We start from the raw sequence: 14,865 nt of genomic DNA on the forward strand, positions 1-14,865 counted from the left end.
CCTCTTGGATATCCCCCTCAGTACAGAGCCCTCCCTCAAGAACAGAGCTCTTTAACCCCCATACTTACCCACCAGTACAGAACTCCCCCCGCCCATGCCAGTACACATCTGACCTCACCTGAGTCATTACACGCCGCTCCGGCTTCCTGATTGGCCAGGAAGCCTACTCCATGCTCCCTCCTCACTTGGTGACGACATGGGCAGACTGATACAGTGTAAATGGAGCAGGCTGGCATGTCTGCGGGCACAGCGGCACTATGACACAGGAAGGAGGGCGATGCTGGCAAGCTGCTTGGGGGACTTGGCCACCCCTCCGACTCTGAGCCCCAGCATGCCCCGGCGCAGCACATAGCTCCCTGCCAGGGGTTCCCTCTACACCAGCCATCACTTGGTGACGAGGGAGCTGGCCAATCAGGAAGCCAGGCGGCGAATCATTACCCGCTCTCCGGCTTCTTGATTGGCCAGAAAGCCCTTAATGTGACTTCCGGTATCGGTACTGGCGAGTACCAGAAAAAAAATATCGGTACTCATACTTGATACTGAAAACCGGTATCGGTGCATCCCTTCTAATAAAACTAGACAATAAATCCAACTGTGCTAAATATGTAAAAATAAAACTGCCTGCTATTACAATTACATTCTTCATACATAAATACATCATGAATTTTCAGGCTTAGCATTCTAAAATATAAATAGTATGGAGAAAAGGAAACATTTCCATCTAAGAGAATAAAAGCAGCTATTGTGGTACCACAGCAGCACTGACACATTAACTCCCTTATAACACTCAGCATAAACATGTCCGTCAGTCACGGTAATTGTCGCCCTGAGCCACTAAAATTGATGATTTCGTACATATCAAATCAGCAATTTCGCTAAAATGATTGCTGCTTTTTTAAGACTGAAGGCATTCTGAAAATGTCACTAAGCATGGTAATATTTAAATGTAAACAATGCTCTAGGAAATTTCTGAAATCCTTTCATTAAAGATGATGGAAAGAGCTTTTAATTGATGTGTAATCCAGCATGCTCAATTCAGAGAAACCATAAACAGGCGTGCATTCATTCATAGTATACATTTTTATACCAATAAGTTGTATGCTCCTGCCCTCTGGTGGACATGTTTGGAACCACACTTGTAGCTTCCAATACAAAAAGGTAAACAATGCAATTCTTCTGCTGTACCCTACTTGTGTGGCAAGATGGAAGAGATGCATCACTATTAGCACCATTGCTGTGTTGTATAATATTTATAGGAATTACTACAGAAAAGTACAGAGTGACACAACCCTGTTTATCTAATCAAACAAAATATATATGGTGGCACTAAAAGTCTTATTAACTATACAATGAGCACATTTTGTTTGGAGTCCGAATGTTATGCGTAATTAAACACCCTCATTGGACTTTACACATGGATGGATGGATTTATATGTTATTTATGTTATTTTGCCATATGATTTGTGCAACATGTATAATGGCTTGAAAAATCCTGTTTTTTTTTACACTCCTCCTGCACATAACTGGGTGTTCTTTAAAAATTCACTCTGAAATTGAAAATTCTCTGCTCCTTTGTTAAATCAGTTTCACTTGATCTAATGGCTATCTTCTTGGTTTATATTACATAATAATACAATCTAATGCATGAAATGTGTTTAACAAGAGATTAGGAGATATACAAAAACAATTATGTGCAGTCTGTAACCAGTTAAGGACATTCAGCTTATGTCATATGCCCAAGTCTTTAACGGGTCAAACAAGCTCATTGCTGTGGTTCCTCAACTCTCCTGCTCCTTCTTGGAGTTCGGGACAGTAAAAAAACCTGTCAGAATGGTAAGCAGGAGGACATCGAAGAACATCCATTCCTTGTCCCCTGCAGAGTGAGAACCCCGAAGCACTCGAAATCTACCAGGTTCAGAGCTTTCTAAATCCTGCATAAACAGCAGGGTAAACAGCCGATCAAGTACAGTCTGTGATTGATCAACTGGAGCAGAGATCAGTAGAGACATTGGGGTATAACAGACCCCTTGATGTCTCCATAAAGAGTACCTATCACTTGCCCAAAGCTATCACATATATGGGTCTTTTAAAAAAAAAGTAAAAAGTATTAAAATAAAAACTAAATATAATAAAATAAATTAGAAACACCCCTGCCACCCTGCATACACACATTTGAACACAAGTGGGGCGTGCATGTGTACATAAACAATGGTTGCACAAAACATATTGGGTAACACTATTCACACCAGAGTGAGAAAGATAATTCTAGATGCCTCATTTACGGTTAACTAACAGGGGGATTGTATTGTGTGCAGTTACGCAAATATTGTGTGGCATGAACAATTGCAACTACCATCTTTTTATTCTACAGTGTCTCCGTTTTAAGAAAATACATAATTGTTTGGGGGTTTTAGGCAATTCTCCTGCCAAAAATGCAGATTCTACCACGTGTGCACAACATAAAAAAAATGTTCCACTAGCAAACTGGATAAACATTAATCTACAAGTAACTAGTCTGTACTAGGCAACTGGCTGTACTGTATACTTCCAGAAGAGATATTGTTCGGATTGCCATGGAAACAATGCAACCATCTTTCATTTCATGCTATGCATAGAATGTGCAGCATTTGCCTGTCATGGAATGCTGGAACTCAAATTACTGCCTTCTACCATTCATTATTTCTATGTAATCTACAATCTCCTAGTTCGGATTCCCTTTAATGTACAGATAGGACAATTGTTACCATGGCTACAGTGCATTATCTCACATTTTTCGACATTCAGACTCATCAGGCATTCCCTGCACACATCATTTCGTCCAAGCCCTGCTGCAGTGAGCTGCTGCCCTGCCCAGCTTTTGCAAAGCTTAGCTCACATCTTCTAGTGAGAAAACATTATACTGTAGGTGTTATGAACCATTGTCACTTGTCTAATGCAAAATATAACAGAGAGACCCTTGTATTTTATTGGTCATACAAGAAGTCTGATATCAATTACACATATGTTGTGGACACCTAACCTAGGCTATAATGCTGAATTACAATGCTCACGTTACTGAACTTAAAGTATACCATATGTCAGGGCAAAATAATGAAATAAAACATCCAGTGCGCGCCTGCAATATATTCACAATTTCCAATGTGTTATCCCTCTGAAGACCATGAAAGTACAGAAAATACCTGCTGATCTGACAAAAATGCACTTCGCTCAAAAGTCCTGTTGTGCCTGAGAACAAAAAGGTGGGAATTTATCAAAATTAAGCAGACAGAATCTGGAACAATAGCCCATGGAAAACAATTAGCTTCTTTAATTGTCAAAACGTAACTGAACAAACTGAAACGAGAAGCTGATTATTGTGGGCAACTGCTCCAGATTCTGTCTGCTCCAGTTTGGATAAATTCCCCACAAAACAATTTGAGTTGTGTCAGCCCTACCCAAGTCAGGAATGCTCTGCAGTTATTTTTTCAACTATAAGTTGCTACAAATTCCACAGGACCATAGCTGCCTGCAGCGCATTATTAAATGTAGACACATTTTGCTGATTTACCTGAGTGAAGTATTTTCCATCCTGTTTCAAGACTTTCATGCAAAGGTCCAAAATCAAACGTAAAAATTCCCAAGTAGAATCTAGATGAAAAAAAATATATATATATGCATATATATAAACACTAATAAGACCATTGATCATTTCTTCAAAGAAAAGTACATTTAACCATGCCTAATATTGGCTTTGCTCACATGTGGCTTTATAATCACAGGCAATACAATTTTGAACCTATGGTACCCCGACAGCTAGAATTGTGCCCATTCTACAAAGGTAATGGCATATGTCAGTAATCATCAATTACTTGTATTCAAACAGCAGATGCTTTCACAATCTTGCCTGTCGTATTGAACAGGTTTAAAATAAAAAGATGCAAAACAGCCTCTAAAAAGATGCTTCATTTACTTCTCCTTGACTGCAGGCGCGACATCTTAGCACAGTAGCCATATTGATATGTGTCAATCTAAAAACAGAGCTTGGATTTTTTTTTTTTTTAATCTAAAAAGTTTCAGCTGCAGTACTTTCAGTCTTGAAACAATTTGAAGCAGCATATTTGTAAAATGATGGGCCATCTTGTCCCCTGGACTTGCAATGTCCATATCTAAAGTGTCTAAACATGTCGTCGTAGAACATGATGTAATACGGCGTAACTACCTTCTTCTGGAGAGGTGGAGATGGGGACAGCGGTGAGATCATTAATCACATAGTCAAACGTTCGCCCTTCTTTGGCATACATCTTCAATACTGGGACACAATCTTCAACCAAAATCTGGGAAAATCACATAATTCAATGCGGTTATATATAGTATACAGTCATATATAAACTGAGAGCTTAGATGACTGGGGATCGGACAGGACTGGCTGAAATGTATTAGCCATGGTTACCATTATCTCTCGCTTTGTATTGAATTGGTGAAGTGGATGTGTTGGGAGTGTACTGCCCATTTCTCATATGTGTTGATGATGTAAAAGGTAGCTTCCATAACACTAGATCATAGCAGGTGGGACTGCGAATACCTCACCTGTGCTTTCAAATTCAAAAAGATCTGATGTTTATAAGAAGTCAGAATAGCAGCAACAAGAGGAGAAGAGAATGGTCTGCTGTGCCTTAGCCCTCATTCACACGGGTAACGGCCGGCCCGTACAGTTCCGTGCTCCGTGCACGGCCGTATCGGGCAGCTCCCGGGAAGGAGAGGTGCTGTGTGTGATTTGTACGCAGCAGCCTGTCCTTCTCTATGGGAGTATGCGGCCGTACGCTGCCCTACGCTCACCTGACCTGCACGTCCGTGCGGGTGTCCGTACTCGTATGCTGACAGGATGAATCGCACGCAGTATTGATCTGTACAGGGTGGCAGTTACCTGTGTGAATGAGGGCTTCCAGATATACCTAGTGGGAAAATGAAAACCTCTGAAAATGGATTGCATCCTAAATTCTGACCAAAGTGTACTTTTAATCTGCTGTTGGGTCAGTTGTAAGTTTACAGGCTTGACTTTATGACCAAGCTGCCATTTTCTATGAATCTGCACTCTCTTTTGATTGAAAAGTTGAATATATAATATTATAGTTCTCCCTTGCTTTGTTTGGGATTTATGGCATTCCATCAGCATAGAGTTACAAGAAACAATACTTCACTTCTAACTAGTTTTACAATAGAATACATTTTTTTGCAGTATGCTCCTTCATTGTCCAATCAACAGGCTGCAGGCGCAGAGTTGACACCACTCTACGCCTTAACTCCTACTATAAAAAGTGGTGGCACCCTTCTATCTATGCTAATTGTAAATAAAAGTAATTCACCGGCACACACTTGAAGGGTTTTTTTAAGTATTGATATATTTATTCAATACCCAATGTCACATGCTGTCATACAGTGCTAACGTTTCGGGTCCAGAGCGACAGTGTCACTGTCACTCTGATGAAGGATCCCTGTGAGGACCCGAAACGTTAGCACTGTATGACAGTATGTGACATTGGGTATTGAATAAATATATCAATACTTTAACCCCTTCATGACTGAGCTTGTTTTTGGTTTCTGTTCGTAAATGACTGACACACTTTTGACATTTTTGCTGTGTGATTCTTCCACGTCAGTAATATACTTTCTTACAAAGTGCACCCACACATATTATATATTGTTTTTTAGAGGACAGATAGGGCTATATATTTATATCACATATGTGTGTCTAACGCCTCACTTAGCACAAATACAAATTAAAAAAAGAGGAAAAAACGTAAAAAAAAACTTTTTTTCCCAGTTTTGATTTGTAGTATTTTTTTTAAAAAAACCAGCACAGCTAAAAAAAATGCAATACATACATTCATTTATTTGTCCCTTATTTTTAATTTTTTTACACTTTTCACTATTTTTTTAAATTTATTTACACTTTTCACTTTTTTTATACTGACAAATTTTATTTATTTAATTATATCAGGCAGTCATTGTGAATTAATCTCACTATTACTGCTTGATAAATTAATACATTTTTTTTTATTATCAGGCTGCTTCAAACTTCAGAACAGCCGATAATAAGTTAGTGACACTGATCCTGCAGCAGTTCAGGATTCAGCTGTCAGTGAATGTTTCAGAAAACTTAAACATTCTACTTTCAAGAATAGATACATTATGTGTCTAATACATAACATTTTGTATCTATTCTTGAAAGTCAAAAGATAAAAAAAAAAAAAGCCAGTATAGCTTGAGAGAGATATCTCTCGATCTATACGAGCTGTCAGAATGCCGGCAAAAGCCGAAATGTGTGTCTGCTTTGCTGTGACTCTCAGACACCCGATATTAAGGTATCGGGTGTCTGAAAAAGGTTAACCCTTTCAGTAATGGATCTCTAGATAGTTAGACATCTATTACTGAAAGATAACCACTGATTCTCAGCGGTTAGCAGCCTTCTAGTGCAGCAAATAACTCGTCACGTACAGTGTACGTGACGAGTCATTTGGTCCCTTTGTGGCTGGACGTACAGTGTACGTCTCCCGTCACGAAGGGGTTAAAAAACCCTTCAAGTGTGTGCCGGTGAATTACTTTTATTTACTATTAGTGTTTTGCACGGCGCCATCCGTGTGGTCACCTGGGCACCACATATACCTTGTGGTTTTGGGACCGTGGCAGTGCGAATGGGATTTGGACATTCTTCTATCTATGCTGTCTAACAGAGATATAGGAGTCAGAAAAGTGGCTGGACCAAATAACAAATCCTTTTGGCAGTTAACATATGTGTATTTCAAAATGTATTTATCGGTTTGTCTGGAGGTCAGCATTAAAGTGTAAGTAAACCCTAACAATAAACGTATTGTCTTTGATCCCTTTGGTCTGGTAAATACACAAATAAAAGGATTTTGTTGTATCTGTTTGATGACAGCACAACAATAGCCAGTAATCCCGTGATCTCATGGCTTCCTTTGGTCTCTGAACTAAAACCTTAAGCAATGTTATCAGCCCTGCCTAGTTCTCTTTTGTGGACTATAGAACACCCACCCCCTATGTTATGGGGTGATGTGGAGAGGGTGAGGTGTCTTGCAGTCCAAATCAGGAGAAAGCAATTGTCGTCATAGAATAGGAAATGTGTTACTGGCAGAATTACAAGGGTAAAACAAGGAAAAAAAGCTGGGAAAAAAGACAACTAATGAAACCACCAGATCTACAGCCTGCTGAGCTGCAATATATTAAATTTTTCTCCTTGGGTTTTGATGCGCTTAAAGTGACACTAAACTCAGGAGTTTAATCTCAAAAACACATTCAGGTCCCTTGACTATTACCAAAAATGTATCTTATTTGTGTATCACTCAGCTGTAGATCCTCCAATCATCTCTGAATTCATGCTGACACTGTCCTTCCTTCTGGAGGGTGATCACTTTTGTTCCCCATGGTCCCTGTGTGTGTTGTAAAGTAGACACCGCTCCAAGCTCACACCCGTGATGAACTACAATCTCAATACAAATTATTAAACTAAAAGTGAGATTGTAGTCCATCACGGGAGCGAGCTTGGAGCGGTGGCTACTTTATAACACACACAGGAAAATGGGAGACAAAAGTATCCACCCTCCAGAAGGAAGGACAGTGTCAGCACCAATTCAGAGATGATTTGACGATCTACAGCCGAGTGATACACACATAAGATACGTTTTTGTTAATAGTTCAGGTACTTGAATGCATTTTTAGGATTTAACTATAACTAGTGTCACTTTAAAGGGTTATTAAACCCTCGGGGTTTTTGCACATATCTACTGCGAGCAAAAAGAAAAACTTTTCAAAAGGGTTTAGCCACTTCCGGGCCGCAATACGTCTATATACGGCAGCCCGCAGAAGTGGTTGAAACAAGAATACGGCTGCTGCAGCAGCCATGTTCTTGGTGTCATTTTTAACAGACAGTGATGGCTGTTATTGTACAAGCGATCCAGCATCTATACAGCCCCCCTATGTGATAGCAATAAGGTTGGTGTACACTAAAAAAGTGTTTACAATTTTTTTTAAATAAAGTAACATATAAGAAAAATAAAAAAATAAAAAAAAGTTAAATTCCCCCGCCCTCTACATGCATGCACATAGACACGCATTGCGCCTACATGCGAAAGCGACAATTGCGCTAAACATGTTGCATATTGCCGCGAATGTTGGAGTGAGAGCAATAACTCTAGAGCCATTAATCACTATTAGCACTAAACTGATGAACGGTAAAAGCGTTTAAAGTTTTTGGGTATAGAAGTTTTTTTGCGGCTTCACGGGCGAACGCAATTTTAAGGCTAGACATGTTTGGTATGTATTTACCCGACGTGGCCCCATCTATTATATTATATTTCTGTGCACTAAATTTTAATTTAGTTTATCCTAAAAATACTGGTTTGCGCAAATGCCAATGCGATGAAACATTGCAACTAGCATGTTTTTATTCTACGGGGCCTCTGCTTTCAGAACATATATGATTGTTTGGGGGTTTGAAGCTGTTTTCTAGCCAAACATTTATATTTTATCATGTGTGCGCAAATAGTAAGAAAATGCTCTGGACAGCAAGCGGTTAAACTTACCAGTGTCTCCGCCGCACGATACCGTCCGAAGATCTGAAGGTTATCACACGGCCGCAAAGGATCTTGAGGCGGGCGCATGCGCAGTTCAGATCTTCGTCAGGAAGACGAGGAGAGACACAAGGTAAGTCAATGCAGGCAGCCCGGCAACGTGCACCTGCACAGACTCTGTGGGGCACCGAAGATGCAGCAGTCAGCACTGGATCAGAGACCGGCTCCAGCGCTGGAGGGACTGATGAAAACTACAGGAAAGAAGATGATGATTGAATCAAGAGGCATCATCTAAGGGAAGTGCATACACCCGATCAGGGGGCGGGATACATTTTTTTTTACTTTAATGTCACTCTAAGCGGCTTGTGACTATTAGCAGGTGAGAGAAATGTTTACGACTCTGGTCACTAACATCAAAGGTAGTCATGATCCCATTTTCAAGTAAAAGAAACAGACATAAAGAGCAGTATCAGTTCAGGCACGTTTTGGTGTGAAAAAATGGCAACTTCTACATTAAACTCTAAAGACTGTATAAATACATACGGGATGAGGGCCTCTTAAATTTCTGCATATGCCATCAAAGTACAAAAACAGACATTATTTCAAAAAAGCAGCAAAACAGAATACATACCTCATAACAGTCACCTTTAAGATTGTCTAACACATCACCACATGTTTTTCGCATATGTTTTCTACATCCATCGATCACCATTTGGTCTATGTTTGAAAGATGTTAAGGTCTGATTATTTGTTTGTGACACATGACAGTGTAATGGGAAAGCCTGACAGGCCTGCTGCAATAGTGATGTAATTTATGTCATGTTTCACAGATACAGCTGAGTGTGGGAATTAGATGTTGGCTGAATAACAAGGAGCAGCACTTTCACTGACTCAATCACTAAATCTGTCACCCAAAGCTCTTCACTCTAGATTTGTGTAGCGGAGTGGCAAAACCTAACATCACTTTTATTTACAAGATATATCTTAAATAGCACCATAATACAAAATGGAGGCAGTTAATTGTTATTTACTTTTAAATGTTCAATTTTTGAAATGTCAGAATTTTGCATTTGCACAAATGTATCATTTTATAATTATTTTCATAGCAGGATATTTTCATTACCTTAAAAAATGAAACATAAAAACATAAAAAAGGTGGTTACTAATTGTGATCCGTTGTTAAGTACCCAAATAGAAACCTAGATATTTACAGCTACATTGAGCACATGAACTGAAAGTTATAGTGGTGTTCATGTCCTTCTACCACGACAAGGTGACTATCTCTGGAAGAGAGAAGGTCTTACCAGGCAAAGATAAATAAAGGCCTACCAGGCCTGAATTTGAGCATCAGGCAGTTATGAACGTCTGTGCTAATCATCGTTTGCGCAAAACCAAACCACTTTTAAACATAAAATTGATCATAAGTGAACTGATTCACAGATGAGAGTGGGGTTAAAGGTCAACAGTAGTTGTACCATCTACCCAGAGATCCTGTGTTTTAAACACCAACAGGGTTATTCACAAAAGGGTGAAGAGTTTGGAGAAGGCAGGAGAAGTGAACAATCTAGGTCAACATAGCTAAACTGAAAAGTGAGCTGAATTGTAGAATTTTTCCTTTCCAAATCAGCTATTTTGGCCTTGATAATTCCCTTCTTCTGCCTTCTCCAAACTCTTCACTCTTTTGTGAACAGCCCTGCAAGATAAATAGAGAGACAAAACTATCAGCTGATCACCACTTGGTGATGCAATAGATTAAGTTCGTGGCCAGGTAGGCCTGGCAAGCCAATAACAAAACTTCATCTGTTGGGAATATTATCAGAAAGTACGCACCATCCAAGAAAGCAAAAGCCTGGGCATTGGAGGCGACTGGAAACGCCCTGGAAAAAGCCTGCTGGAAAGATATTTTGGCAAAGCATTTAGTACCTTAGGGTAGGAGAGGTAGTGAACGACTTAGGCTATGCTAACCTAGTGTGGGAAGTGTCAAAAACAATACAAATAACATTTTGCAGAACTCCTAAAACTGGTGAATATGTCGTCCCAGTTGAACACAGACCTAGCAACCTTTGAGAGTGTGGTAGCCATAGCTAAAGATAGTTACTATGGAGGTTGGATAATTCTGTACTGGCAAGGCTGTAGGGGTAGATCAAATCTCTAAACACCAAAGCCATTAGGCAGTATTGGGGTGCATGGCTTACTCACTTTTTCAATGCAGCATTGATTGAGTTACAAACTCCAATGGTAGGTCATGTCTTTAAGAAAGTAGACTCCCAACATCATGCACAGGTCCCAACTCGATACTGTTGAATTGATTGTTGGCCTCCCCGACCCAGAAGATGCCTCTCTCCTCCATTCATAGTCATCTATACTCCGGTGCATCTTCTATCTCATCGTCCATCCCCCCATATGCTTTAAAAAGGGCGGCTCTTCTGAAACTATCCCCGCAATCTGCTCAATCGGTCATTTTGACAGGTTGGATGCAACTAAGATGGGCAGTGGTGTGCGAAGCATGGAGGGAAATCCAATTTAAACTAATACATCGGGCTTACTATGGTTTCAATATCATCACAAGTCACAGGCCTCCGGAATGGCTGATAACGTGCCCGAAATGCCAGGTTCCCCTGCCCGACTTGACCTCATATGGCTATGCCCCTATGTACAACCCTTGTGGGAGGAGGTTATCTCCTATATGAATGTACATTCTGGATATACTAGAATACCTTCACCTGATATTTGTCTCTTTCATTGTCCAGCCCCAGAGCAACCCGACACATCGCCATCACTGACAAGATGGGAACACATCTGCATCATAAGCACCAAAAAAGCCATCTTGATAGACTGGTAGACATCCACCCCAACATCACTACCCAGGTTTAAGTCGGTGCTCCATCGGCTCATGTTGCTCGACAAATTAGATACAAAATGTAATATGCAAAGCACCAAAAAGTTCTTAGATACCTGGTCTGCCTATCTGATTTCTGAGCTGTCTACAGAGCAATTGCGTGACATAATGATTATTTTCCAATACTCCACATGGTTCCTCACTGCCAAACTCTCTAACACACTTGGCGATCTAGATGTCCTTTAGCAGCCCATTTATTCATTCTTACTCATTCTTGCCCACGAATATAATTTCCCCACTCTCTTTCTTTCAACGCATTGAGATTGCAACCCTGAATCGCTTTACTACTACCCAACAACTACTCTTTTTCTTACATTCCATGGATTGTATGTTATTAAGGTTATTCACATTTTCATTAACAAATGTCATCCCTGTTACTGTTGCCGTTTTGACATTTATGTTTTCTTTGTGCCTCATTATATGACGGTGTTTCTCAGGACTGCATGACTGTGCACTATTGGAATTTAACTGTTTATGCTCCCACAACTTATTTTGCCCTACAAGTGTCTGTACATTATGCACCGTTGAAACCTGCTAATTGTACTGTACTTACTTTACAATAAAAATTAACATGCAAAAAAAAAAAAAAAGTAGACTAGGTGGTGTATTTCGATTATAGGACCAAAGTATTCTCATGCTTCTAAAAAATAATGCAGGCTTTTGTTGTAGTACATCTTACTGGTGTGCCACTTCATGTGTGGGTTTAGGGAATCCCCAAGCATGGTATTTAAAGCAGATCTTCAGAATGTTTTTTTATTAACCCTTGTAGTGGGGCTACTCCTTCACTGCAAGGGTTAAGTGCTCATTTTGCTAGTGCTAGGATCTAAAATAAAAAAGATATACTCACCTGATCTTCGGTTCTGCGGCAGTGACCACTCAACTCTTTCTCCCTCCACTCCAGGTGAAGAATGTCGCTCGGCATCCTTGTGTATTATATGAGTCAATGGACTTGTATTACACATGATGAAGTCAGTAGGCTTAGACGAAGCCCGGGTGAGGAGAGGCTGCCGAGACCGGTCTAGCAACCAGTTGGGACTGACAATCGCGTGAGTATATCTTTTTTATTTTATACCCTAAACCAAGACAAGCATTTTACCCTTGCAATGCGGAGGAAGCCCCACTGCAAGGGTTACATTTTTTACTGCCCAGAGTTCTTCTTTAAGCCTTATTAAAAGAGCTGCTCCCTGCTGGACATTTATTTTTTTAATATGTACTAGTACATGTCCCCCTGCCCAGCTCCTCATGCTTTCTGTTTCACAATTCCTTGCATATTAGCCTTATACATGGAGAGATTTGATTTTCAGGATTGATTTCTAAAGGGTTTACATTAAAGTTCACAACTTTCGCAGAGCATTCGCCGGAAGCATTCACCGAGCATGATTACGAATCAAACTCAAGTCATTTTGCCCATCACTACACAAATAAAGTAGCTAAATAAAAAGAAAACATTGCTTGTGAATTCTTGCAAGTTAAATTGACACTCAGGGCATACTCTTTCCAACCTGTAAGGCATTCAAAATCCATTGCCACACAGCACCATAAAATCAGTACTTAGCTATGGTTGTAAAGAAATGTCTGGAGGATATTACTTCAAAGCCACAGTAATAGATGAATTATAGACATCTAAAAAATAGTACTACTTTGCGTTTTAGGGATTTTAAACACTTATTTTAGAACTCTCTTCTAGCTAACACAAATCTAAGGCGGGATTGGGCAAATTTTAAAAGCCAGATAGCCTGAAAATTGACTCCTGGCACCATACTTGTACTTGTGTGAGTCATTTCTATGGAAATCGCTTTATTCTTTGCTTCTGAAAAGATTCGGTTAGCATTGAACATGGAACACAAAATACAGACAGAAAAAAAAAAAACATGCAAAATGACTGCAAACTAAAAAGCAATGTCACTGATCTGTGGCTGAACTCAGAGCACTAGCACACTAATGGTGAGAACCTGGAAATGCTGCATGCATACATACTGTGAAGGAGTGTGCATTGTGTCAGTGTTCTGTGACAATGTAGAATGCTGTCTGTATGCTGTGAATGTCAGTACAATTGAGAAATCAGACACACAGGAGGAGCATGGGCCATGCAGAGCATCTAAGAGAAGGCCACAGGTACAAGAGAGAAATGCAGAGGGTATGACAGCTGGGAGTATGTTCAGGAGAGCAGTGCGGAGAATATCAAAGTGGGCAGTATGTGCAGGAGAGGAATGCAAAAGGTATGAAAGTGGGCATTATGTGCGGAAGAGGAGTGTGTATGAAATATGTGTATCAGCAGTGGGCAGGGGGGGATTTGGGTTGTGTGTGGTGCCAAGGAGGGATACGTGTCAGCATTTTTCACAATGACATGTAATGGTTGTTCTCGGTTCTGCAGCCATATATTGTAAAAACCTGGTGTAACCCAAGCACTGACAGTACACAAGTCCTGGCAGTCAGCCCCACAGCTGTGTTTTATTCCAGGGAGCTGAAGGAGAATAGATCAGGTTTGGGGATGTATCAGTCTGCAGTTTTCCCTGCTCACCAAGCCCGCCTTGCCTCAAGCTCTGTTCCTGGTTTGCATGCAGAGTGTCCTGTTTATAGCTGCCATCGATCTCTCTCCTCCCTGCTTTGATATCAGTCTGCTTAATGTGCATTACATATGGGCTGACAGCATTTCATGGCATGTAAGCAGGGTAAGTGGGGAGTTGTCAGCATGGAGGGACCATAGCTGTAGGGATCCTGCACTGATGGCTGGAGGTTCATGCATACAAGGGGGGCCTGCACACAACACTGCACTGATGAGCAGTGTAACTGGTGTGAGTGTTCAAGGGAGCTGAGACGAGTTTTCAGGGGAGCCACAGGATTGACCTGTCAAGATACTGCTTGAGCCGAGTGTCAGAACTAGTATGAGAGTTCAGGGGAACCAGGAGCAATAGGCAGTACCCATTTCCGGCCACAAACCCTCCCACTGCTGCCACTACTACGGAATCTTATATTGTTGCCATGGGGTAGCCATTATCTAGAAGTCTAACACAAAAATGTTTTTTTTCTTTATTTCTTTAACTTTTAGGCTCCATTCACCCCAGATCTGTTGCGTTAGCATCTGTTTTTAAGCGGATGCTACCGCAAGGGCATCGAAAATTGAATGGGTGTGAATGGGGTCAGTTTACACTGTTAAGCTGAGTTGCAGTGCGCTGGAACAAAAAATGTAGAGCATGCTCTACTTTTTTCTCAGCACAACACAACGCGTCAAAAATACATGCTAAAACAATGTGAGGCAATACAGTGAAGCATGTCCACTCAGGGCATGTTACTTCACATTAAGATTGCCAAAAAAGGAAAAAAAGAACGGAAACACACAACGGAACATAAGAAAATCGGAAGGATTTTGGTGCGAACGGGCCCTCAAAAAAAATGATT

The 14,865-nt window shown here is 40.5% G+C and overlaps 1 protein-coding gene across 1 annotated transcript in view; it reads right to left on the reverse strand.

Moving 5' to 3' along the window:
* The window catches only part of SMS (spermine synthase), a 154,763-nt gene that overhangs the window by 59,859 nt on the left and 80,039 nt on the right, over window positions 1-14,865 (reverse strand). The window contains exons 7-9 of the mRNA XM_018562428.1: window positions 9,199-9,288; window positions 4,199-4,313; window positions 3,548-3,627 (exon numbers count right to left, since the gene is read on the reverse strand). Coding sequence (XP_018417930.1) covers window positions 3,548-3,627; window positions 4,199-4,313; window positions 9,199-9,288 — 285 coding nt within the window. The remainder of the gene's footprint in view (window positions 1-3,547; window positions 3,628-4,198; window positions 4,314-9,198; window positions 9,289-14,865) is intronic.

Source organism: Nanorana parkeri, unplaced genomic scaffold (genome assembly GCF_000935625.1).
Source record: "Nanorana parkeri isolate BGI_ZX_2015 unplaced genomic scaffold, ASM93562v1 scaffold577, whole genome shotgun sequence".
NCBI lineage: Eukaryota > Metazoa > Chordata > Amphibia > Anura > Dicroglossidae > Nanorana > Nanorana parkeri.